Source organism: Carassius carassius, chromosome 45 (assembly GCF_963082965.1).
Source record: "Carassius carassius chromosome 45, fCarCar2.1, whole genome shotgun sequence".
Classification (NCBI taxonomy): Eukaryota; Metazoa; Chordata; class Actinopteri; order Cypriniformes; family Cyprinidae; genus Carassius; species Carassius carassius.
In genome coordinates, this window is record NC_081799.1 from 14,244,001 (window position 1) to 14,271,952 (window position 27,952).

General features: G+C 36.5%; 1 protein-coding gene across 2 annotated transcripts; it reads right to left on the minus strand.

Annotated features, from left to right (window-relative positions):
* Positions 1 to 11,664: 11,664 nt before the first annotated feature.
* On the minus strand, positions 11,665 to 27,661 carry LOC132127453 (fibroblast growth factor 13-like). 2 transcript variants are annotated; one of them, XM_059539336.1, is made up of 7 exons: positions 27,265 to 27,661; positions 26,901 to 27,049; positions 24,727 to 24,894; positions 18,903 to 19,013; positions 18,706 to 18,809; positions 16,441 to 16,639; positions 11,665 to 12,665 (listed from the first exon to the last, which is right to left on the minus strand). In XM_059539336.1, the coding sequence occupies exons 2-7, from the start codon at positions 26,950 to 26,952 to the stop codon at positions 12,529 to 12,531; spliced, it is 771 nt and encodes a 256-aa protein (XP_059395319.1). In that variant the 5' UTR covers positions 26,953 to 27,049; positions 27,265 to 27,661; the 3' UTR covers positions 11,665 to 12,528. The 2 variants fall into 2 exon arrangements, with proteins under 2 accessions (XP_059395319.1, XP_059395318.1); XM_059539335.1 differs by lacking the exon at positions 24,727 to 24,894.
* Between the last annotated feature and the right edge of the window lie 291 nt (positions 27,662 to 27,952).

Genomic DNA, 27,952 nt, shown 5'->3' on the forward strand with positions numbered 1-27,952 from the left:
CGTGCCTCTGTTCTAAAAGTTTGTAAGTGCTGAGCAATGGTCCCAAAGGGGGATTTGTCTCCCACTCAGTCATTCACCACAGGTGTCCTCCTACATGCTTCGCTTCAGCAGCACTCTCCACTGTGCATGTATTCAGGGGACGTGGGGAATGAACATGCACGTGAGGATGGCTTTTCACATTCTCTTACTCCACATTTCAACAAAACAGTTATTACTGCTAATTACACTTTGGGAGACTCTTTAGGAGAAGAAAGTCAAAGTCTGCCCACAAACCTTAAAGCAGCATAACTTTGCACAGAGAGCCATTAAATGCAACTTTAAAATGAGAGCAAAATGATGAATAATTTATCTTAGGTCAGTATATTAATAGCTTCATATGTACTGGGGAACACACTAGATAGACTCAAGTCATCCTGTTTTGTTTTTTTTTCATTTCAAACAAATATAAATGTAATATTTTGTTTATATTTCAGTTATTTAACAAGTTATATATGTATTTATATTACATTTTTGCTGATTCATAATGTTAAAATTTTATTAAACAGTTTTTAATTATTAAATCAATAAATAGACCATATAAGAAGTTATTTAATGGCGGGTTCTTATGTGACAACTTACCACAGAATATAGAATGACAGGGTATTTTATCACAAAATATCTGTGTTCAGTGAGTTGTACCATTTTTCCCGGGCATTAAGTTTGGAAATGTTTTCTACTATTCAGAAATTAAATTAAAATCAATAAGAAATACACACCAGTCTGTCATGGCTCGAGAATGAGAAACCTTTTAGGAACTTGAGGTTTTTTAAATCTCTTGGGTTCAGTCGGTAGATATTAGCACCAACTCACTGATTGCGACATGTTCTTTCTTCATGTGCTTTTCTCTTTCCCATCTTCCTCTCACATCCCTAGAGTGTATTTGTGAATGAGAAGATGAGATTTGAGATGTTCTCAGAGCATTTGCCTTAGTTCAATAAAGATTTAAATGAAAGATAAATTTAAAGATCTTTTAATTCGGTTAAACTGTTAGCAGTAATCTCAAGCATGCTACAAGAAGCTTCTGTTTGAGCTCAGTTTGCAATTTTTTTGTGATTAATACAAGCATTAAATGACATTTTTTGAACCAATTTTACTCTGTCTGAGTGCAACAGGATATTCAATGTGCAGGCCAGAATGCAATTAACATTATCCACAGGAACTTGGATTAAGAAAGGACAGGGTCAGTTTTGTTGACTGAATAATGTGGAATGCACTTCTCATCTGTAGATCACTGCAAAAAGGAATACATTATACTGGACCAAATAGTAGAACTTGTCATTTCAGCATGCTCACTATTCGATTATTGTTGCCTTGGCACATTTTAAGTTCTCTCCCATTTGCCCTAATTTTCCTGCTCTCTTGTGAAGTAAATAAAACAGGTTGATGCCAAAACACGAAGACTCATATTTAAAATCACCAATGTCTGAAACCTCTGTAGATGTGTGAGACATTCTCATATGTCAGTTTTTATTAATAGGTCCTCTCTAAACCGATATCAAAAGACCCTCCACCTCAGTAAATAGTGTATTATTCATTTAACTAATAACTACTTTCACATTACTATTTTTTTTAAAATAAAATACAGTATTGAATAAAATATATTTTAGTTTCACTGAATTAAATTAAATATTCCAATAGTTACTAGTATCTTACCACTATACATGGGAGTAGAATACGCATGGGACATGCCCACACTTTTTCAGACAAGTGCACTTACTTAAATTTGGATTTAAATTCAAAGAGAAAAGAACTTATGACCTGGCATTTTATTCATATTTTGAATATCTTCATATCTTCTCGTGAGGGGATGTAAACATTATGGAGCGGTGAACACTCTCATGCAGTGATTGTTTGAAAAAAAAAAAAATGAACCGGATCTGTGGGTCTGTATCAAACAACCTGAGACTGAGAGTCTGATTAACTTTATCTTTCTTCAGCTTCTGTATTACAGCATACAGGTGTGCTCTTTTCTGCCTAATATGTTTACTGCCTGCTATTTTATGCTCAGAGAACAGCAGCCAGATGGACGCACTGACTCCTGTAGATCTGCCTGGATTCAGTCACTCAGGATTCACTGTACTGGCAGTGTGTTTGGGAATAATCTTAATTTTCAGTTTCCAAAATAACTTTTTTGTTTTTTTGTTCTTCGCCCACTTTCATGTCCTGAGGACTCCGATCAACTTAAAGGGGTCATATGCTGCGATTTCAATTTTTCTTTTCTCTTTGGAGTGTTACAAGGTCTTGGTGCATGAAGAAGATCTGTGAAGTTGCAAAGACTAAAGTCTCAAATCCAAAGAGATATTCTTTTAAAAAAAGTTAATACTCATCCACACCCCTCTAAAACGTCTCGTTCTAACACACCCCCACATCTCTACATCACTATGTGGGAAGATTTGCATAACGCTGCCCAGATGTTCATGCAAAGGAAGAAGGCGAACCTTTCATTCTTGTTGTAGTATTGTTGTTGCCGCCACAGCCATGTCGATTAGATGCAAAACTACTTTGTTTGGCCTTCAAAAAGAGGAGAAAGTCCAGCCCAGGGTCGTCACATGTGGTTGCTCCAAGCCCAACAGACGCTCCTTCGTAGAAACCACCAGCCGTGCCGTTCTCAATCCCGCCCACCTCCGCTCCCTCAAGCCGGCCTCCGTTTACTCTAGGCCACGGTCTGTGATGCTGTTTCGTCATTCATTCTGGAATTGGACACTTATCTCAATGTTGTTTTTGATTCGTGCGACAGCTTAATACAACAAAACAGAACCACATTTTATGGATGACCATTTTATGAACCTCGGAGAGAAGGTAATTCTGACTTTGCTACGACAATCTGGTTCTTCTGAATCAGCTACTGTAAGTATATTTTGTTATTAGTTTTAAGTATTTGCTATTGACTGTACATCGCACATCGCACGGGTGTGTGTGTGTGTGTGTGTGTGTGTGTGTATGTATCAATACCAATCAGATATAGACTGCACTTGTCAAAGGAGGCACTTTGTAGAAAATGACGTGTTTTATTATGTAAACTGGACACAGTTTTAGTATGTAAATGCTTGTAGTTCTTTCTCAACAAATGCAAAAAAGCACCCTCAGACCATCCAAGATTTTGTATTTTCCTCATCAGAACAGATTTGGTGAAATGCGCAGCTTTTAGCTTCACAAGATGGCTAGAGTCATGTAGCACCCATTCACTGCAGAGGATCCACTGGTGAGCAAGTGATGTAATGATATTATTATTATTTTTTAAATCTGTTCTGAAACGAAACAAACTTATTTATAACTTGGGTTACCTGAAGGTGAGTAAATTTTCAGCACATTTTAAACTATTCCATTAAATTCTCTGATAACACTTATAAGGTCCCATTAGTTAAGGTTAGTTAATGCATTGATTAACATTCATTAAAAATTAGCAATACATTTGTTACAGTATTTATTCATCTTTGTTAATGTTATTAATAAAAATACTGATAATTGTTAGTTCATGTTAACTAATGTAGTTAACTTATATTAACAAATGGAACCTTATTGTAAAAAAAAAAGAAAGAAAAAAATCCCAATCCAGTTTCAGTCCAAATATTCTGGTGCATTAACACCATGTGGTGTTTCAAATCAGCCTTGTTGCTGTTATTCTTTGAAAAGCAAACCTCAAAGCGTGTATCCTCGTCTCACAGGTTGTTAAGATCAATCAGACAGCTGCACAGAGGAGGGAAACTCACGTGCTGGTGATGGTGGTGTCCTGTTGCCTGCTCTGTTGAATGCTGTATGGGGTCATGGCATTGCTTGGCACACTGAGCGCTGGTATTGTCAGCCCCACAGCCAGCGATGTATCATCCATACTAGCAAAGAGCAGCACTGTTCTAAACCCCATTATTTACATTCTGTTCAATAATCAGGTATGTGCTTCTCATAGGCTTATTTGTATCCAAAATATAGAACAGTGTTACTGTCAAATCATGATTTACTGCCAGTTTTACAGGTGCTTTATAGCTTTAGTAAAGATGTGGAGCAGAACCTCCAGCCCATCTCACCCTTCACACAGAAGAAGGTGGTGCTCAACAGGACTATATCCCTAGAAGTGCTACTTCTTCACCTGTCAGCCCAGACAAGTTTGGGTCCCAGAGGGCTTCAGTACAAAAAGGTAATAGGACTTTGGTGCTTGTGGGGCATTGTACTTCATAAAAGCCCAGGATATGAAAGTTCCATCCATGCAAAACCATATTTAGAGGGACAGGAAATTACATTGTGTGCAGTGTGTGTGTTATTAAGAAAGATGCCAGTACATTAGGTTTTTGTTTCAAAGTTTTGTGTTATATGTGTATATAACTGCCACCAGGTGTCAGTATTTGTTCTAACGTGAAACAGTTTTCTTACTCCATTACTACTCAAAAATATTGCAGTAATTTAAAGAAATATATCACTGGACGGAATAAAACGCAAATAAAATGCAAATATTCAGACTTTTACATTTATTAAATCCATTTGCCAATATAAAATGCTCTGTTGAATTCTGTTAGAAAAAAAAATGGTTTATAGTTACGTGTCTCTGCAGTCACTGTATTAGCCAGGTAAGAGAGGTTCAGGAGATCGACTCAATATACTTGAAGAAGATTATGATGTAATATGACCGAAACATCCTAATACTTCTATTTTTTCACTTCTGTGCACACTGTAGGCATGAACTTCAGATGCTGCCAAGCCCAAGTTTCATTGTTTTCTTTTTTATTGTTGTTCTTCAATCACTCATCATCCACTCTAGTTTTTTATATCTACCACATGAACTTCCTTTCCTCTTCATTAACAATTATAAGAAAATGTTGAGGAAAACTTTTTAATTATTTGGATTTCTGTATAACACCTAAAATCATATCCATATCAACAAATGGTTAAATCCATCAAAGTAGTAGTTCAAATACTGTGTGACTTTCTAAGATAATGGCCTCTTGAAAAATGAAATATTTGGTTACCTGCTCTTTACCTTAAAATTAAGTTAAAGTGCAATATGGCTTGACCTAAGAGATTTCAGAGAACCACAAAAGAGGAATTGTACATTAGTCTGGAAAAGGTGACAAGAGAATATCTGAAGACTTGGGGCTCTATCAGTCCCCAGTGAAGCAGATTGATTACAACTAGAAGAAAACAGCACCGGAGGTACCTTGGCTGTCCTTCAAAAGGTCAGTGTAAGGACATGTCAAAGGATTTTTTTAACAAATGATAAAGTACCCAGAAATCTGCAAACATAGCGATTATAATATCATCGTTCCAATTTTACAGCACATTGTTGTAAGGAAGTTTGTGATCTGAAACTTTTAATGAAAAGTGGGTCATGGAACTTGTATACTCCTAAACAAAGGAATAAATCACCCAAACTGAGTGCATCCAAACTGTGTAAATTCCATATATTAGAACAGTCAGGTCAGAGTCCTGACCTCAATCTCATTGAAATGCTGTGGCATCTCTTCAAGGCCATTTGAGGCATCCCAAAAATATGCAAGATATCCCTAACTATTTATAAAACCGCTTGTGCAGAAGAATGGACTTTCCTCTGCAGATCTGATGAGCAGCTATAGGACTTATTTGGCTTGGGGTCCCAAAAGTTACTAAACATAAGTAATATTCACATAAAACATTTGTGGAACTGTAAAATGTTGTTAAATTACAGAACTGAATTATTATTGAGTACACGCTGAGAGCCTGCTACGATAAATCAAGATCATTTCAAAAGGCTGAAACTTTTTTTAACTGTTCGTCAGGATAGATGGTGCAGGTTCTATGATTAGCCTTTGCTGATTAAGTTCACAGGAAATATTTGTGGAAGGCTTTCATTAATAGTGCTCCTTGTTCTCATCACAGAATGACGGACTCTGAAATTGGCTTGTACCTGACAGAGATAGAGCTGCATATCACACTATCTAATGAGCCAGCAAATAAGTAGATGAGAAAAGAGCTTCAGCTCTGAGAATGGCATGCTGATCTGAGAAACCCATCTGAGTTGACAAAGTTTGGTATGAAAGAGTTGTAAAAAAATGTTTTAATTAAATAAATTACATGAAAAGATGAGTAGTTTATCAAATTAATCACAATTATTCATAATATTTGCTGAGAAAAATGCTAAAAGTTAAGCCATGCATTAAATTATAGAGCCAGATAAATACATCATTTTAATTTCTGTAGGCTGGACTAAATGAACAAAACAAAAACTGTCTGACCATCCAGTGGTCCCGGGTTTTTCTTTTTAATATATCATAATGCAATCAGTGTACTTGCCATAATTAAATCTATAATGTGAGTGATCTGTGTACTATATCAAATCCTGTTCTCTGTATTCATCTCTCAAGTTCATTACCCAATCACAAATCTCGGAGCAAGGCAAAGGTTCACATGCATGATTACCAATAGACATTAATTTGGCCTGTCATGTCAGATAATCTATGTCAGTATAGACCTATTTCAATCTCAGCAGTGGTAAACACGGCTTCAGCAGAAAGGTAATGCATGGAACTCTTATAATTATAAACCACAATCCTGTGGTTTAATGAATTGGAGGTTTCTCTAAAAAAAATCTCGGCTATTGCACTCTTTTTATTCAGTTCAGCTGCTTTCTTTTTGGCCTCATGTTCACTTTGTTCCCATTTAGTGGGAATAGCACCATCAAATTGAACAGCATCATCAAGCTGTCATTTTTGCTCTAGAGATCAGTCTTATCCTTGAATTCTGTTTACTGATCGATCCGGTGAAATGAGTGCCCAAGCCAAATATATACGCACATCAGCACTCAAACCATGAGCCGAGCACAGTCTGAGAGATCTATAAATCACTGACAGTCTTATGGACATGTTCTTGGTTATCCAGTTTGACTGGGATTCTGTTTGTAGAAGATCCTGTGATATTACACAAACAAGGCACTGAATCCCCAGTTGCTCTCCGGGTGCTGGATCTATAGCTGCCCACTGCTCTGGGTGTGTGTTCACTTCTCACTGCTGTGTGTGTGTGTGTGTGTGTGTGTGCACTTGGATGGGTTTAATGCAGAGCACCAATTCCAAATATGGGTTACCATAATTGGGAAATGTCATGACTTTCATTTTCACTAAATATTTTTTAAACTTTAATTTTCTTTACTACACTGCAAAGCATGGACATTTTCCTTTCCTTCATTTCAGGAAAATATGCTGATCCTCATTATTTTAAAGTAAAGAACTCGAGAAACTTTTATTTCTACCGACCAGTGATGATTCTGAAAGGACAGACCTGTAATCTGTTGCTGTAGTAATGAACGCAATTTCATGCGCATCGTGCTCTTATTTTAGTGCAGTTGTTAAGATTGGGCTTATTTTCAGCAAACAATTTAATACATTTCAACAGCGTTAAGTTACACTTTTATATATCATTCAATGGTGCTTTTTAGAGATCAGTGATGCGCATGCATTTTAGACACTTTTTAATGTTTTTCTCAGTCCATGTAATAAATGCACATCCTTGAATAAGCCATGCATAACTTCTGATATGACCGGTTTCAGTGGCAGCCAAAATTGAAAAAAAAAAACATGACATTTTGACTCATTCCTAGCTCGAACCAGATCCGAAAATCTCACAGCTACTCCGGCCAAATATTAAGATAAAGTATCATCTATTTATATTAAATTAATATATTAAATTGGTATCTTCTCCGATACCCATTTTTTTTACCACTATTGAGCTGATTATTTTCAATCAGCTGGAATGATTCGGGACATTCTACACTTAACGTGGCTTAACGCATTAAAACTGTGTTTTTAAAAGACCAAACTCAGTAAACACATTAATAATAAAGCATTCAATTCACAGACCAACGACAGTATTATAAATGAGAATGAAAATATGGAGACATTATTTGATGGAGGCCTGCACCCCAGTAGCCTACTTATGAAAGGCTAGAAATGTCCCTGATTTGCCCTTACATTCCATGTGTAACTATATTTTATGAGCTTTCGTACACCTGCAGCTGTGCCTCCATAAAATAAAAAACTCTGGCGACACCCCTTGGTGGGATGGGGGAGGGGGGCTACACTGAGCTGTCTAACAGCATATGTGCATGATTGTATGTGTGTGAATGTATAAACCCCTATGGATCCCGAGAGTCAGTCAAGCTTTTAAAACATGCATAAAACAAAGCCACAAATAACACAAGGTTGATTCTTACATGCATTTTTAACCTGCTCTCTCCATTTATGAGACAGAAGCCCTAAGCTTCCAGATTCTTCTGATGGCCCGACTCAACACTTTTATGCCACATGGATAAAATATACACATTTCAGTTTCTAGGGCCAGATACAAAATAGACATATCTGAATCTAAAGTGTAGATACATGCACATATTCATCAAAATTCAAAAAAAAAAAAAAAACATATACGTACAGGGTTTTTAAAGAGTCCCTATATCCACAGAAATCACATCCTCCCTGATTCCATGGCAACCAGTGATGGTACAGGCTGTCAACCCCGCCTTTTTTCTGCACTCCATCATCAACATTAGAGCCTGTGAGGCATTACTCGCAGCATACACACACCAAAACAGATGGGAACTTCACACTCAAATCTGCTCCAGCACACTGCTGTAAATACAAACACAGACCTGCAACTATACTTTCTAGTATCTCTGGGTTTGCCACTGTTATGTAAGAACTCATATTAGAATGTGATATCTCGCACAGCTGCCAGTAACATTATTTTAAGAAGTTGGTGCTCACTGAGCCGTGCTTTTCCTCTATAGAGTCCAAGTTGACCGTGGCAGAGTTAGAGTGACCATGCATGACTGCACAAAGCTGGGGTTGCATAGCCAGCTGTACATGCGATTCAGTCCAGACTCACCCTTGTCTGGTCTCCTTCCATTCATTATTTTCATTTACTGGTGCAGCACAGAGCACAATTTCCTGTGTGCTTTCGTGATGCTTTCGGAATCAGATTTTAAAACGGCAGATCAGCACTGAACTGTCCATCATAACTTCACTTCTCCATCTCATTTCCTTTCTTCAGTATCTACACATCTGTCCCTCTCATATCAGTTAGTTTCTGCTTCTCGTTCTGGCACCACATGGCAAACAACCAAGTGATGTCACCTCGTCGCCACTGCAAGTAATGCTCTTTTAATGACGTGAATGTTAATGACTGCAAAGTCTTCAGCACCTTTCCCAGAGGCAAATAATCTTGTCTCACTGGGTTAATTGGAAACCAAAACCCAGTTCATTCAAAATTCATTTCAGGTTATGAAATATTAACATAGAATTTGATGGCCTTAGCCTTGGTAGTGGTGATGTAACCATCCCAGATTCACCCAAGAAGGTTATAGAGACACTATTAGTCCTTTCACACTTGAACTAGTTAACAATGGGTCAATCTCACCAGATAAACAGAATCCTGGGTTATTTTTTACCTGGGGTTAACATTTAAGCCTGGGTATAAACAAAGGAAACAAAAACTAAAAACCATGTCCATGAAAACCAATGTAAACTAACATGACAGTTAAGTTTTCTCTGAATGGACTTTTTGGACACTAAATGTAATACTCCAGTTGTGTGTGTGTGTTTTCAGTCACCATTTGATATTTGTTCCCCCTCAAACGGTGAAAAGTCTGTACAACTCATTGTGTTTCTGTAACTATCCAAAGCATGTTAATATAAGAATGCGATTGGGTTTCTGTTTCTAATCATCTAGTCGCAACATTCTAACACCACATTGTTTCACGCTGTACAAGTAAAAAGAAAATAAAAACCTTAGTAGTTAAAATCCTGCTCTGAATCCAACAGAGCTAACTCATGGGGTTAAATGTGGGTTTTAGAACGATGGTAACCCAGGGTTAAGAAAACATTGGTATATGTCAGCCAAAAATCAAGTTTTGTAATTTCATTGTCTGCTGCTGCTTTACAATATTGGTCTGTCTCAAATTATTGATTGCATTTTAAACATCTTGAAAACACAATCAAGCAAGGCCATCTTGCCTTATTTTTTCAGTGCCTTTACATTCAAATGTCTCAATATACCTGTATCATGCCCATTTACAGTACATTAAACAACAGCAGATAGTTTTCCAATGGATGTCCCATAGGTTATGCATTAGACTTGATCAAGGTTTCAGTACACCACTCCAGTGAAGCAAAGCACAAAAAAATCAATTTCTTCATTCACGGTGTCTTCAACAATACGATCAGTATGAATCAATATGAATTCATGAATAAAAACAGGTAGAACTATTAAAAATCCAACTGTGCTCACTGAGTTGATGTTTATTCATGAGTTATGGTTTAAATTCAGATGAATTCACCACTGTTTATGCACTGAGGTGCCACAATGAGTACGTTCCTAAGAGGTTCTGAATGTCACAGAAGAATTTCACTGACAAACAGAACAAGTTCATCATTCAATTAAAAACACCTTTTATGTAAAGTTATTTGCTACTGTTGTCATTATATCTGTCAGTCAATATTACTAATAACTTCAGCCCAGTATATGTCAAACTACTGTTAATTAACTATTAGGTTATTAAAAATGCAAACGATAATATAGTCAGCCAGCCTTGATGACAGACAGTCAGAATACATTTTTCAGAAGGGTATGTAATAATTGCATTTATTGTAAGATATCTTTAAAACTAAGGTCACATTTGGTTATTTTAACTATTATTTAAATGTAATATAATGTAAAAAATAAATAAAATTTTTCATAAAAATTACATTTTATTTGAGATATTTTATTTTTATAAGAGTTTTGGAGTCTATCTGACATAAAGGAGGGAACCTTTTATCTTTAAATATTACATACATAAACACAAATATCCCAAGATCATTTGAACATAATTTATTGTACATAATTATACACCATTATAATTCCATAAAATGTGTATATTTTATATTACATTTAATTAAATTGTATTTTATAATATTACATATTTAATTCACATCTTTACATTTGTATTTTATAACAGTAAGAATATGCTTCATTCAAATAAATATATTTTTAAAGATCTGTATTAGTAAAATTTTAAGTTTGTATTTTAAAGCAGTGCTGTCACTTACAACATACAATGACTCTGTTTTGATGAAGCGTTAACAAGTGCATTGAAAGCGAAAGTGGCTAAACACCACATAATCAATCATCATGAGCACTCTGAACATACAAAACATTTTATTCAGTGCCGCTTCTTAAATTTACAACATATAATAAACAGGCGGGTAGCAGGATAAAATGCATATATATATATATATATATATATATATATATATATATATATATGTACACACATTTGTATTTTACTCCAGTATCCATTTGAGCACATGATTCCATATTGTAGGTAATATACTGTACATAGCCACATAACATGCAGCGTCCATTGTCCCCCATGCATTACATATACTTCATACATACAAACATACAACAGAAGAGGATTTTGTTCAAAATTATAAACAGGGGCTGCTGCCTGACCACAGAGGACTAGAAAGAAGAACCTTTAGAATTAATTTTCACACAAAAGTTATTTACTTATGCTGATTTAGCCCTGTAAAGGCAATGCAAGCTTTCTCTTGCTTGGTTTTCAATACACTTTTTTTTACCAAAAGTGTGTGTGTGTGGGGGGGGGGGGGGGGGGGTCTTACCAGATTGGCATTAACCAATAATTTAAACATTTCTTTTTATTTGAAACTTCTCGAAGTTGCTGGGTTCCCAAATTAGAGGGGAAGTGAAGGAAGTCATAAACAGACAAAAAGCTGGGACGCACAGCGAGTAGCCTTCTTCTATTCTGAATACATTTCCTCTGACTAAATAACATTCACTCTTGCGGTTTTCTCCACCATCTGAGGGGAGCTGAAATTACACAAATTGACTTACCTCCATACAAAGAGACTAATGACATCTTTGGTGTGCAGACAGACCAAACTCTAAATCTGTTTAATTTGCAGAATAACAATGTGTGGGGAGGAAGCTGAAAAGACAGAAAAAGAGAAGCGAGGAGCAAAACGCCTCATCTAAAAAGCACACAACAATGAACCGCTGCATCAAAAAAGCTGAGCTGAAATACTTGTATCATATGTCCATAAACCTTTGGGAACTGTCTCTATATACCGATAAATTGGTCACACAAGCTGCTATTGTCATGTTGTAGTTGACTTAGCACTATGGAGTTGGCATCCCTAGGAAGAAATGGAGCAAAAAACAAAAGTAGGTGTTCTAGAAGATTCTGTGAGAATGCCACAGAAGAAAACCACAGCTCTGTATGCTACACATGTAAACGGGAATCACCCGCAGACCCCTACTTCAGAAAGATGGCTTGGTTTGTTTGTCTCACGAGGTTGACCTGCAGAAGATTGTACGATGTAGGTTTGCACTTGTGTTCTCATCACAGTGATTTCAGGAAACACTAGCTAGGACCAGCTAAGGCTTTCACTGCACTCTTGTAAACGCGTTTGTGCTGTTTAGTTGATGGTGGAGTCCAGAAGCTGTACAGCAGCAGACCGCAGTTGTGCCCTGCGGTTATGTTGACTCGTTCTGGCTCAGAGTCTTGCCACCGTTGAGCATGGCCGAGGCGCTGCGGCTCTTGGTTGGAGTGCCACTTCCGGAGCGGGAGAACTCGGTCAGGTCATGGAGCGACGGCTCCCTGTACATGGCAACTATATGAGGGAGACACAAGTAACAGGTCTCATGAGTCTCATGTTCAGGTCATAGCAAGCTTGTCTCTTTATAGGTACATGGATAACTTCTATTAGTGTCTACACAGCGCTAGGGATAGGAATCACAAGGAATTTAATCATTCCAGTTCCTTAAGAGTTACATTACATTGTACCTGAGGAAGAAATATTTGAACAACAGAAATGTAATTCTGTTGCCAAATGTTGCTTTAAATGCAAATTAAAGGTAGGAACATATTGAATTACTTTAAATATAGATAAAGATGTACATTTTATCCTACGCGTCAGGCATGCTGCCATCAATATTGCGTCATTTTTCTCGCACTGAACAATAATAAATACTGTATTTACATTAATGTAAGGGATAGGTTTAGGGTTGGGGTAGGTGTGGATGTTAATGAAACACAATCTAATAGGTAGAAAAAAACATTTATTGTTGGTTTCTGGTCGTAGCTGTATCCCTTCTTGCCACAAGCCTGAAAAACACATAATTACTGTATTTACATAACTGTAAGGGTAGGTTTAGGGTTGTGGTAGGTGTAGACATTAATAGACAATAAATGACAGGTAGCATTTTTCGTTGTTGAATTGTACAACCTACTGTTTTAATGGGAGGTAGCAAAATCTGACAGGGTAGGACAAATCGACAGAACACGGTTCTTATGACCTCGTCTAGAAAAAATATGATTCTCCACTTATTCACCAGGGTAAAATGTTTGAATATTGAATGTGTGAATATATCCACACAAAACAAATGACCATTAAGATTTCTGAAAGTAAAATATAGTTGGTTTTCTGATCCACAGAAATTCTTTAATGATAATATAATAATTATTTCTAGTTTAATTATTCATAACCGCTCATTTTAGTAGTAGTGTTTAAAATTTACGTTTAGTAGTGTTTAAAATATACGTTTTAGTTTATATACAGTACAGACCAAAAGTTTGGAAACATTACTATTTTTAAAGTTTCCTCTGCTCATCAAGCCTGCATTTATTTGATCAAAAATACAGAAAAAAATTTAATATTGTGAAATATTATTACAACTTAAAATAATATTTTTCTATTTGAATATACTTAAAAAAAATAATTTATTCCTGTGATGCAAAGCTGAATTTTCAGCATCATTACTCCAGCCTTCAGTGTCACATGTAACATCCAGTCTATCACATGATCATTTAGAAATCATTCTAATATTCTGATTTATTATGAGTGTTGGAAACAGTTCTGCTGTCTAATATATTTGATGAATAAAAGGTTAAAAAGAACTGCATTTATTCAAAATAAAAAAAATTCAAATAATATGTATTCTAATAATATATTTTCTTTACTATCACTTTTTATCAATTTAACACATCCTTGCTGAATAAAAGTATTGATTTTATAAAAAAAAAAGAAAAAAAAAATACTGACCCCAAATTACTGACCAGTAGTGTATATTGTTATTACAAAATATTTATATTTTAAAAACATAGCTTGTCCTTTTTTTTTTTTTTTTTTACTTTTTATTCATCAAAGTATCCTAAAAAAGTATCACATGTTCTGAAAAAATATTAAGCAGCAGAACTTTGTTAATGAATCATCATATTAGAATGATTTCTAAAGGATCATGTGATAATGATCCTAAAAATTCAGCTTTGCATCACAGAAATAAATGATCATTTAAAGTATAATAAATTTAAAAACAATTATTTTAAATTGTAATAATATATCAAAATATTACATTTTTTCTGTATTTTTGATCAAATAAATGCAGGCTTGATGAGCAGAAGAAACTTCTTTCAAAAACATAAAAAATAGTAATGTTTCCAAACTTTTGGTCTGTACTGTATATATAGTATTTCTCACCTCACGCTGTTAGTTTTGATTAATACATCACATCCGGTCAGGCGTCGCATAAGGTTTAGCCACCAAAGTATTTCAACACAACCAGGGTTCAAAACAGACAAAAACATCTCAGCATTCTCATATCACCCTCACTACCGGGACATTTTTCATGTCATTACATTGTTTAGAGCATAAGAAAAAAAATACAATAGAATTCTTGACAAATTATATTTTATTAATGTCATGCTACTTAGTCTGTCTGTCTGTCTGTAGAGGACACCAGGACTTTTAAAAGTCCTGTTTTTTTTTAATAAAAAGACATGAATAGAAATGAAATTAATTTAATTACAAAAAAAAAAATTTATACCAAATTACTAATACATAAAGATGATTCTCAATTTCGGTCAAAAAAATCTACTCCGATCAAATGGAAATTAACAACTTCCAGTGTGTCACAAACGAACATCCTGAAATTCATTTGAACCAGTTCCAAGTAAGTACCCTATGCAACACAAAAACACCTGCTTGCAAAAATAATGTTGTGCTGCATGAACACACCATAACTTGATTTAAAATCTAATTGCATGAATCATCCATGCTCATTGAAAACAGACTAATGTCTAGCCATCTTACAGTTGCTTCACTTATGATTCACGTACATCACTGGAGTTTTCCTCACTGATTCAGCTAGTTTCAAAACAGAAAGTCACCAATTTAATTCAAGTAGGAAAAAATGCACAAGGGGGTACGGTCATTTGTAAATTGAATGTGTCTGGCTTCCGGTGTCATCCACTTCCAGCTATTTTTAGTTGTATATAACAGCTTGTTTCGCTGCTTGGTATTGCAAACTTGTGTTTCTTACCATATTAATTTAATATATTGTCTTAATTATAAACACACTAGGTTGTACCACAAACAATTCTACTGTTAACTGCACTGGATAAGGTCTATTTTCTCTTCAGTGGGAGAGCGAAATTTTGAGAGTTAGGAGTTCTCTGGTTAATGCAGAAAATTATTTTGATATTAACATTCTATTGTATTTTCCTTTAATGAATGAAAAATAAAATAAAAAAATGAAATTAAAATTAATAATTTTGAATGCTGCATGGGAATTTAAGCATCACAACATTATAATATACAGAATTTGAGAATATACATTTTTAAGATTACATAATATACTAAGAATAACTTTAACTGGCCCTTAAACGAAAAGAGGGGAAATGAGCATGAACAGTTAAAGTTCCAATACAGATTAATGCTGATAAATTAAAACAACAACAACAAAACTCTAAAATGGCTGATAAAACATGTAGTGCTAATATAATGCACCCCAACCAAAATCTGCTTAGCAAGTTATGTTTACGGCACTTGCACTGGTTTAACCAGTTGTGACGAGTGGGGCGGGGCCGAGGGACATGGGAGCGAGGCCGGTGGAGTGATTGGAAATGAGCGACACCTGTTCGACCCATAGGTCTCGAGGCCCACGGAGGAGATGGAAGGATATAAAACTGGAGCGACGACAGTGAAGGACGAGAGAGGACCAGGCCTGGGCTTTTAGTTGTGTTTTGGTTTTTATTTGCGCGCACCAGTCGTCCGTGAGGGGCTGGTGCGCTGTTTTGTGTTTATTTTGCTTTATTAAAATGTTGTTGATTGTCCGCCGGTTCCCGCCTCCTTCTTCCCGACGATTAGGAAGTCTTTTATCATTACACCAGTCTAAAGACAAACTTTGCATTTGCAACACATTTGCATTTTCATCTCTTCAAAGAGCACGTTTCTGTCCTTAACACCAAACAAATGCAGAGACATGCAGGAAAGCCATCCAGTTATTTCAACGCTTGCACTATTATCAGCCAATATCTCCTCAGTCTAAAAGAGATATTTTTAGAAAGCCATCAGCCAGACAATCGGTGCAGAAGACATTTGAACAAACCTTTAAGAGGTTTGGGGATGAAGTGTGCAGCCGGCTTGGTCTTCTTTACGTGGTTGCCCTTCATGATTTGACCCTCTTTGTTGAGACCCAGGTACCAGCCTCGGCCCGACTGCTGCTGCCGATAAATCATTGACGAGTAGGTCACGTAATAGTTCTCAAACACGGACTCTTTGAATTTGCACTCTGGTGTGAAGTGCTCCTGTGAGAGAGAAATGGGCAGAAAAGACAACAGAGACATAAGAGACAGAGAGAATGAGGGGAAGAACAATATTCGTACATGTTTGTGGAGGAGTATTTGCATAAGAGAGAGAGAAAAAAGTGTGTGTGTGAGTTCGTAGGGAGATAAACAAAGCGAGCGCAGACAAATTTGAGTTGAAGATGGTCCAGACCAGCCTCGTCGATATCACACATCAACTCATCATGACTTGTCTTTGAACCTGAAGGTAAATTCCTCTGACTGGAAGCGTAATAAGTGGACTAAACGTGGTGGTAGAACGTCGTCCCAGCTCTAGTTTGTGGTGCAGATTGATTACCATTAAACTCCTGAGGCCTGCAACACTTTGACTCCTTCCTGCAGATCAATACATTCATTCTGGGGAAAACAACCCATCAAAATCAACAAGGAGATACGTGTATACCAGCACAACCATGGGTGAGAGTTTGAGTATGGACCCTTATCACAGTTTTGGTGTTATTAGAAGCAAAAGTCATCATACAATGTAAAAAAAAAATATTTAAGAGTGAATAATAATTATTGGAATAAGATACAAAATAAAACTATTTCAGTTATTCTATTCTAATTAATGTTTAATTGAATGTGTTACTTTGCATTTCTTTGTAATTATTTGTGAAAATTACTAGCAATTTCTGAGTGAAAATTATTCTATTTTTTCCCCCAGTGTAGTTGGGTAAACTAGAAAGAAAGAACAAATAATATTTTTTTTGGGGTTCCCATTTGAAAAACAATCCACGATAGCGTTTGTGACTGAGATATTGAGAGATTTATTTTATCAGAAAAAAGAGATGTCCAATTTCCTCAGTCATTTCCTCAGCTGTTGTTAAAAACACCTAGAAAGCAGCATTAACTAGTTTTCTTGTATTTCATACTAAGGTAATATAACCCAAGTATAGAGTTATAAATGTACATTACATTTTGGAATGGAAATATAAAAAAAATGTTGCTAGATTTCCAATGTTAATAACTGTGGAATCACAGTCTGTGAAAAGAGTCAATTTCTGTGGGCCGGCGGTCAGACGCGAACCCACACACACAGTTGAAATACAAAGGTACAGTGTAAACTGTTTCTGCATTATGAAAGCACAGATCTGGCCAAGACTTTCAAAAGTCACTGCAAATCTTTAGCATTCTAATGCCAGCAATGCTCCTCAAAATGTCCATTTTGAATTGACAGAAGCACTTATTGGCACAGCACTAAATTATTCATCTCGCCACAGCACATTTAATCAAAGGAAAGAGGCGAGGGAGGCACTCATAAAACAGAATATTCATTAGAGCATTATTGTGATTTCTCCTTATTTAAAAACTGCAGAGTAGATATTGGGCGGAAAACCTTGGGTATGATGATGCACTGTATCCCAGAAGCATTCTATAGATAGTTTAAATACAAAGCAATTATATGAAGTGTGAATCCTTGTGTGAATGCGAGGTGCTAACTAGCATGTCTAAATATGCCATTATCTCTTCTTTGAATATGATCACGATGCAATGCTGTTATAAATAAGAGAGGCAGATGGTGTTTGGGCAGGAGTTGGATCTTATTAACTCTTCAGTTCATCGATCGCCCGCTGTCTGGAATCCAACCTGCAACCTTTAAGTTAACTGCTCGGATCCACCGGCATCCATGATGCAGTCTAAGACATAGATTTAACTACAATGAGAGCCGCAGAGATTAAATGTGGGATGTTTACTACTGCCCTGATCTCAGAAGAGCCCACAGTGTGTAGGAGGGACTCACTTTTAAAAAGAAAACTACACTTTTAAAAATAAAAAAAGGTTCTTTATTGGCATTGAAGTTTCAAGAAAGAACTTTTAACATCCATGGAATCATTCCATGTACAGAAGGTTCTTTATATTGGAAAAAGGTTCTGTAGATTATTAAAATTCTTCAGAAAAAAAAAATATTTTAAGAATTGTTCACCTCAAGGTTCTTTGGGAAACCCAAAATGGTTCTTCTATGGCATTGCTGTGAAAACCAACTTTTGGAGCATTTATTTATGTGTGTATGACGAGACTATCATACTTACAGAGGTGTACAGGTAGCCTTCATTGTTCATGGCCAGGTAGAGCTTGGTCTGGACACCCTGTATAGCCACCACCCGCAGCCCAACGGGGATGAGGTTGAAAATAGCTGTGAAATTACAGTACAAAACAGAATTGAACCCATGAGAAAGAAGCATGTCGGCATGGTCGTGTTTAAACATGTTACGTGTAGTAAACCGACCATAGCTATTATCTTCCTCTTTTGTACCATCGATGGTCCCATCAGCTTGGAGTTGTAGATGAAAGCCTTGTCGACTGTAGAGCTTGGTGACTATCCCCTTGAGCTGAGGCTCTGTGGAATTGAGACAACACAATTTAGGAGGATGGGGGAAAAGGGAGGGTGTGCAATAGCAGATTATATGGGGTGAGCATAAAATGTGAATTGTGAAAACATAGTGAGTGCTGGTGCCAACAGGACCCAGGCATTTACCAAGCATGCCTCAGTGTTGAGGTGATGGATAACTATGGTTTATATAATATGCATTTCAGTAATATCCTGATTCCGGTAAACAGCTTTGAATTTATGAGTTGCAAAACTAGATTTCCTCATTGTATACAATAGAAAATGCAAAAGAGATAGAGAGAGAAACAAGAAAACAAATCACATTGTTCACATTCTGTGATATTGGTATTTGATGATGCTGTAAAAAAAAAAAAAAGGCTTTTTATCCACCTGCAGTTGTTTCCTTAAAGATGTATTTCTATCTGACCTGACCCTTAGAATAACTTTAATAGATGTGAAGCAAGGTAGTCAAGTTTTAAATATGAAATAATATTTTTTTCTATTATTTATTTTACTATTATTAATAATATTTCAAATTTTTATATGGTTGTGCACTATTTGTACTATATTGTACTGTGTTTTCAAAGCTCTGAGCATGAATACACCAGCAAATATTTGGAAATATTTTAATGCATTTTTAAATATAGCATTGAAAATAAATAATATATATTATATTTATTAATTTTTTTTAACATCCCAAGTTCACATCTGCCTCAACCTACAATTTAAAAATAAAGGTTCTTTATTGACTTTAGTGATTCATGAAGATCCTTTAACATCCATAGAAACTTCTCATTGCACAAAAGGTTCTTTACATTACTAAAAAGTACTTTACACTAAGAAAAATGTGATTTAAGAACTGTGCACTAAAAGGTTTTTTGGGAGACCAAAATGGTTCTTTTATGATATTACTGTGAACACACCCTTTTGGAACCTTAATTTCCAAGACTGTACCAACCAGAAATTCATTCATAAACAAGATCCACATTTATTGCAGAATAAGAAGTAAACAAAACACTGAATATGTTCAAGACAAGCCAGTGCTCATACTAACAAACTACCCAATAGTAGCGATAAAAATCCATCTAATTCAAGTCAACGTAACCTAAAGAGTGCCACAGATCTGTTTAGCCCAGTCTCTGATTCAGACTGCGTAGACTGCATGATATCTAGTGTAGAACAAGTGATGAGCTGTGTGCCCTGGTAATATTGCAACATCAGCTCTAGTTCAGAGAGAAGCCAGTGCTCAAAAGCAGTTAACTGTGAAATCCTTGTTACTCTGCGCAGCGGATCTTAGTATACAGTTCAGACTCTTTTGAATGGAATGAGTTAAAGTGCAGTCCCAATTTCTTAACACAGTCAACTGTGACGATGATGATGATGGGGGATGATGAAGATGGTTGATGGACATGGCTATCTGAGTAAAGTCTGCTAAAAAGAACACACATAACATCAGACCTGGCCGCCTTCTCTTGCGTTTCTTCGAGCCGAAGAGTTTGACGCGAGAGAATAAGTTGAGCCTGCTGGGCTTCTCGCAGTTCCCTATGCTCTTATTGGGGCTGCTGGCGCAGCGGTTGGCATTGGCTTTCTCGCGCTCCCTCGCCTGCCTCTTCTGCCGAATGAGGGAGCTGGCGATCGCTGCGGCTGTAGCCAGTTTGGCGTTTTGTAGTGGCGACGCGTCCCAGATTAAAAATGACCATATGTTGTGTATGTTAAAGTCCTGTGTGCTCAGAACATTGTCACGGAGGAAGAAAAAATCAATACTCCATGAGGGACTGTGTAATGGTCATTTCAGAAGTCCGCTGTTGTCCCCACAAGGATTGAGCATATTTTTCCTATTGACAAATCTCTTGGGTTGAATCCTTTACAGCCGCTTCATTCAGCATCGGCTGTTGTGCCATGACATGGTGCAGTAGATCCCGGACAGCAGCTCCTCTTCTCTCCGGGGGAAAAAACGGTCTTCTAGAAAACGTTGCCTTTTTGTTGCGCGTTTGTGGGAGAGAGAAACGCGTGCCATTGTGCCATGATCCAAAGCTTTAATAAACCATCCGCTGATTCAAAAAATGAGCACCTGTTAACACACCGCGGATTTGGAAATAATTAATTATTGTCTTCATGTAAGAAACAGAGAGAGGAAAGAGAGAGAGAGAGGGGGAATTGTGTCGGAAAATAGTGAGCAAGAGGTCCCCGCCTTTCAATAACGCAGCCTTTAATTGAAGTTGAGTGGATTAATCGACTTCCCCTGCAGATGTGCTCATGTTTTCAGCATTGGAGATCTGCATAGGTACTCAACAGATTCCCTGTCCCCGTTCCCCAAGACCGCCCAAAATATGGTTATTCAGAGGCGTAGGAAACAACATCTGAACTCAGGTGTCAGCAAGTCGATCCAAGAAGGAAAAATATCCAAATCCACTAGTGCGGAGCTTCCAGATTGCTCTCTTTTCGATACTGGGCTGGATTGCAGCAGCAGCTCGTCCTCCTCGCAGTGGCTCCTGCAGCAGCACAGCTTCAGCGGCTACATGGTGACAGACAGCCCGAGAGACGTGACTGTGGTCTTCAACAAGCCGCCGTGTATAAACAGGCAACATTAGAGCCTCCTGAAATGAGGAGTGGCCTTTTTGGCACACATAATCTACCTCATTAGTAGTCCTTTTACTGTCATACATGTTTTGTATGGAGTTGTAGAATTACACTGTAATTTTTTTTTTTGTTAAATTAAATAGGGGGGGGGGGGACTGTGGTTGACAGAACTTTACTGTAAAAATCACATTTTACAGTTCCTACAACTCTATATCTATACTGTATAGTTTGTAGTAATTTACACACTAATTTGTGGTATTTAAATCATTTTGTTACTGCAGTACTGGAAACAGACAAAACAAGGCCATAGCTGCTTAAAATTCATTAAAATATTTGCCTTTTCAGCAGCTAAACAATAACATAAACATAAAGCATACAGGTCACTAAAATAATGCAAGAAAACATTAATTATTGTTTAGTTAAATATAAGTTTTTTGTCTGCAAAAAAAGGTAATTAATATATTTACAAATAGAAATATTAAAAATATATGTCTACAGTAATTTTACACTTAAAAATATATAAAGTATTTAAAATACTCTTACTGTATATGGTAAAGTAACCTGTCATTAATTATTTTACAGATTTTTACATTATTTTTAATTAACCATTAACCTATAAACATTAATTCAGTCATATAAAATCATATTTTTCACTCAATCCAAATACAATTAATTTAAATATTACCATAAGCACATTATTTAGACAAAATATTTTTACAGTATATAAGGATGGATGGTGCCAACTTATAACATATATAATCCAGAAAAATATATAAACAAATATATATTTCAAGACTCTTGCGACCCACTTAAGATGAATTTCAGCACCACAGGTGAATTTCAGAACCACGGACAGCACTAAAACCCCACGCCTCTGTTAGTTACAAACAAATCCCTTCAACCACTCAAACATGCCATTATCAGCTTATAAATGTCTATACCTCATTCATCTGCCTAGCTCCTATTAAGAAAGCCCTTAGGATTGGATATCTACAGATATCTAAAAGTGTACCTGATACAGATCTTCTCAAGGGAAACGCCATGCTACTCTCAGATAAAATCCAAAGAAGGCTTTTATTCTTTAGCACTTCTTCACAGCATGCAAAGCAAGAAAAAGGGCGTTGCGAACTTTCAACTAATTCTCATGAGTATTCTGTCCATTAAAAGAGCACAGCTTGGTGATCATAGCAGATCATTATCGGCTATTATTGACAGACCTCTATGTGTTTAGGGCGCCTTATCAATGATTCATCAGATGCATCTTTGATACTGCCAACTCTCACATTCTCTTCAGAGTCATTCACAGCAAGAAGCTAAAGAGAGAAGAGAGAGCAAAAACTTTCAAACATTTGAGATAAATTAATTCTCATCACAAACCTGAGGATTTACTTAAAAGTATATATCAAATTACAGTATTATTGTTGCCAAGGCAGCATCATGAAAAATAACAGGGCAATAAATAAAACACATTTGGATAAAAAGTCCTGCTTCTAAATATTATTCTTGGTAATAAAAGTGTTAGAAATCTGGCTGGTCTACAAGCTCTGAAAACCATGCACAGTTTAGGGAACAGTCCAGAAAAGCAGAACCAACCAGCTACATGTTCAGAGAGGGACTAATGAGATATTGGCATAATGAGGAAACAGGGCTTTTTCTCAAACGGGGGAATCAAATTAGACTGGCCCTCCTTCCTGTTATGTGTTGGGCTAACATGTGACACGACCAAGCATATTTTACTGCTCACCTAATGCAATTAATCTAATGTGAGTTTAAGATCCTGTCAAAGTCACTCTTATATACGCAAGTGTTTTATGTAATCCTGTTATGCGTATGCAGTCTCTGCTCATCCACATTTAATCTCTAGCAATTGTGACTTCTATCAATTCTTGATGTCTTTACAGATAAGGGACCCTGAGCTGGAGCACTTTTTATTTTCAGCATTCTATATTTTCTATGCTGCTATTAACAAATATATAGTCTCTGTTAGGATCTGAATTTAATTAGACAGGCAATAATATAAATAATCTAATTTATTAGGGCTATTAAACCTCATGGTCTAGGCTATCTAAAATCTTGTAATTATGAGAAAGGATGTCTCAAAATTGCTTTATTTTAATGACTGTTGAACAAAAGCACAATACCCATTAACAATTAACTAAACATTTTGGACAATTCAAACATATTAATATGATCACAACAGATTTAGTTTGGCTAAATGTAAGTCTATTTTTCTTAAAAAGGTTAGAAAATACTTTAGTTTTATGCTTCTGTTTTCAGCCACCTTTCGAGTAAAAACAACAACCCCACCCTGATGAAGCTGATCCCAAAGAGCGCCACTAGATGGTGTAAAAAGACGTTAAAATGGGCTTAGAGGGACCATTAGGTTCATAATTACATCCAAGCGTTACTGAAGTGCAATGAAACGGAGTTGGGTTTGAATACAGTCGGTGTAAACCTTTTTATACAGTCTATGGTGTAACTATGGCTTAACATGCAAAAGTAACAATTAACTGTGTGGGCCAGACTTGAAGGCGTACTTAACATGCCCTTACTATTCAGTTATTTAAAAATCATAACAGCACTTGTGCATTGAAATAATAGCATGTGTTGCAATGGACACTTCTCACATTTCCGGGTTTCTCAAAAGTGGACCTAACTTTTATAGAGGTGAATGGTAGACTGCAACAACAAATATAATTTTGCATCTCCACTTGCTCCAATAGCAAAAGAAAAAAAGGACAGCGTTTCTATGACTTCACAAAAGATGGAAAAATATCAGTAGTTTTAATGTTGGCCAGAAGACAAAGATTTCAAATTTCCCGCCACTCCCTGTGCGTTAGAAAATCTCGCCCAACACCGTTAACTAGTTTTAATGCCAGGGTAATATAACACAGCATAGAGTCATACTGTAAAAATGAGAAACTTTACTAGATTTGTGACGTTATTAACTGTGGAAATGCGTCGTCACAGTCTGTGAGAAGGGTCCATGTAAAACATTTACAATGCATGCTATTTCCGGAGTGTTAGTTCGGTGTTTTTGTTCTCGATGATAAAAAACAATGACAAACGTCTTTGTTGTCATGTGTGAAATTAACAAAAGTGCTCGTCAGGCAGAACTGATAAACTTCTCATCTCGACAAACCTTCGGTATTTTCTTTTTTCTTTAGAGCGAAGAGTTTCCAGAATGGACAGCAAAAGAGCTCCTGACATTTACTATGAAAGGCTGAGTTTCCTTTCTTATCTACAGCAAGAGACTGAGTTGACTCCGTCCGCAATAGAATGTACTCCTTGCCATCTTGAACGGTGTATACTTAAACATAATGACAGAACAACAGGTATTAGGAAAAATTATGCTATGACATAATATAACCTAGACATCATTTTTTACACCATAATGAGTCATGCGAGCGTGCACGTACACACACACGCACGCACGCACGCGCACACAGCGGGAGGCCGAATGCCATAAAGAGAGACCAAGGCCGTTTCTCAAAAGGAAGGCTGCATCCTTTAAAAGTTGCATTTGCAGGCTGCATACGTTATCAAGCCTGGTTTATTAAGTTAACTGAGCATTACATTCGCGAGTCATACACATATTACAACACTTTACGCTTAATTAAGAATAAAGGGTAAAATGTATAACTTAATATTCTAAAATAAAATCTTCTTTATGACTTACGCATCCGACAAACGCGATCTCAGGATGCAGCCATCCTTTTGAGAAACGGCCCAAATGAGTTTAGAAAGATGATATTGACATCTGGTGGTAAAGCTATGGATTCAGTGAAAGCTATACTATTTTCTTCTATACTGTTAGTTATACTGTCATGTCATGTTTTCAAAAATGACGAACATACGTTAAACGAATGAATGACTAAGCTGCACACAGAAACAAATGAAAGTATCAGGCTTTCTAAGACAGTCAAGGTTTCATAAACTATTCAAGTCTTTAATTATTTTTTTTATTTTATATTTATGTTTTATTACATTTTAACATATTGGCAAATATTTTATATATATTTTTGTATTATTTTTATAGTATTATATCTAATTATTAGCCATATAGATTGTTCTGGAGCAGTCTTGTTTACACATGTGGTGTGAAGAATTACATATGATAAAGTTTTGTGACTGACACTTTTATGAGGTTTCAAAGTGTAAATCACTGAGGCTTCAACATGACAAATCAGTTTTATTATCAACATCACAGCGTATGATGTATCTTTGAAGGACACTATTATATTAAATCATGTTATTATAACACAGTGGTGACATACAGTGACCAGAATTAAACACTTCATGAAGGTGTTCTAAACGTTCAATTAAAACTCCAAAGAAGCTTAATCTCTTGTTTAAGCTGAATCCCCACGTCTATTAAACATAATTTAAAGCTGTATCTTTTTAATGACACCTTATTTTATATGGCCTCAGTGTAGATGTGAAGACTGTTCCTCAATTTTCCATGACATATTAAACTTTAATGAGTTTTCCCTGTAACAACTTAATCAAACCTAATCCTCTGCACAACTATATATACTCCCTCTCAGGGTTTGTGGACAGCTATTTTATATTTCCTAACCACACAACACACGTTAGAACATATTACTAAAAACAGCGTGCAATATTAATGCTTGTTGACTTTATATAAAATGTTACGCAATTTATGTCCATTGAAAGAACCACTGTAGACACTAAAAACAGAATACATCTGCTTTATACAGCATGCTATGTATTTTTAATGAGGCAGCCTCTCCGCCTCTTTGTCTCCATGGCAATAGGTACCCAGCCTACATCCGTGAACTGAAGCGCGGAGAGCGCCTGACACGTTCCAGAAAAGGAAATAAAATGCACACTTAACACTTTTCTTGCTATCAACACGTTTAAACTAAAGAACGTGTTTTAAATTAAAGCGCTTGTTGTTTTGATGTAAAATGTGAGAAGAGTGGAAAGCTATTTTTGCTTCTCGTGAAGCGCACTTGGTTGTTACAGTAGATTTAAAGTGACCGCGCCACCGCAGAAATGATCACAAAATAAACATCACACTTGTTGTTCACACATACCTATAAGCTTAAACGCCATATTTACATAGTTTCATGTTAAGTTATTCTTTGTAGAGACCTAACAGATCGGTGGGTATACCACCGCCGAGGAAATCAATTTTTTAAATGATTTTCCGTGCGATGCTTAACATCGGGCCATTAATTGTAAACGTCTGCGTAACCAGATCGTGCGCCCTTTTTGCAGAATCATAAACAACCACATTAACATCAATAGAGGAAAAAAGGTTTATGCAAAATTATACATGTGATGTCTTACCCTTGGTTGCATCCTTGTCTTCTTTCGTCTTTAGTAATGCTTTCCCGCTCATAGATCCCAGTTTTGATGAAGAATTCCAGGTGATAACTCACACCAAATCGGTCCGATCATTTAAAACTGGCTCTTCTATTAAACAGTGGCCAACCCCCCTTAAAGGAACCAGAGCGCGGTTTATAACGGTTTCCCATTGTATCGTGTCTTTAAATTATGTTTTCATGTATTTTAAATCAAAGAATACATGGCGTTCAGCATAAACCAGTTTTTGTATTCCTTTCCAATCAACGTATCAAATAAACCAAATAACTTTAATAAGAGGTTTAATTAGATGCATTTAACGCAGTGGATGTTATTTCTGAATCCTTACCGTTTGCTGGTCGTTATTATCTTCTCTGACAGGTGTGCATTGCGCTTTGTTTCATATGACAACAACAAGGCAGGTAAGCAAGGCGTGAAAAATTGTAAAAGGATTAAATAAAAATGTAAAAGGCCACTTGCCCAGCTGTTTCAGCGTCGTTCAGTTTGCGGTGAGCAAGATTACAAGTCGAGCGCTCATGATGTGCTTTGACACATCAATCAGACCACATGGCGGTGTATCAACCCCCGCTACGCAACTATTGAGGTCACGTTGTGGAGCCCAGTCCCAAACTTCACCACGTGACGTGTGACGTCGCCCTCCGATGACGCTCCAGTCATCAGAAAAGGCTACTCTCGAGGTGACAAACGTGACGTAGAGCAGTGGTGTCATGCTCAATTCCTTGAGGGCAGAGCACTTCGTTTAGTTCCAACCCTGGTCCAACACACTTACCATGCAGTTTTCACATAAGCCTGAAGGATTTGATTAGTTGGATCAGGTGTGTTTAATTAGGGTTGAATCTAATCTCTGGGCTCCGGCCCTCCAGGAATTGAGTTTGACACCCCTGACATAGCCTAGAGCATCTATGCAAAGTCATTAATTAGCTGAATATACCACAAATGTAGCTGTAGCTACAAGTCAGTAAGTTTAAAATATAACCATAATAAGTAAGACAATCTGTTAAACAATGGTTTCAAGA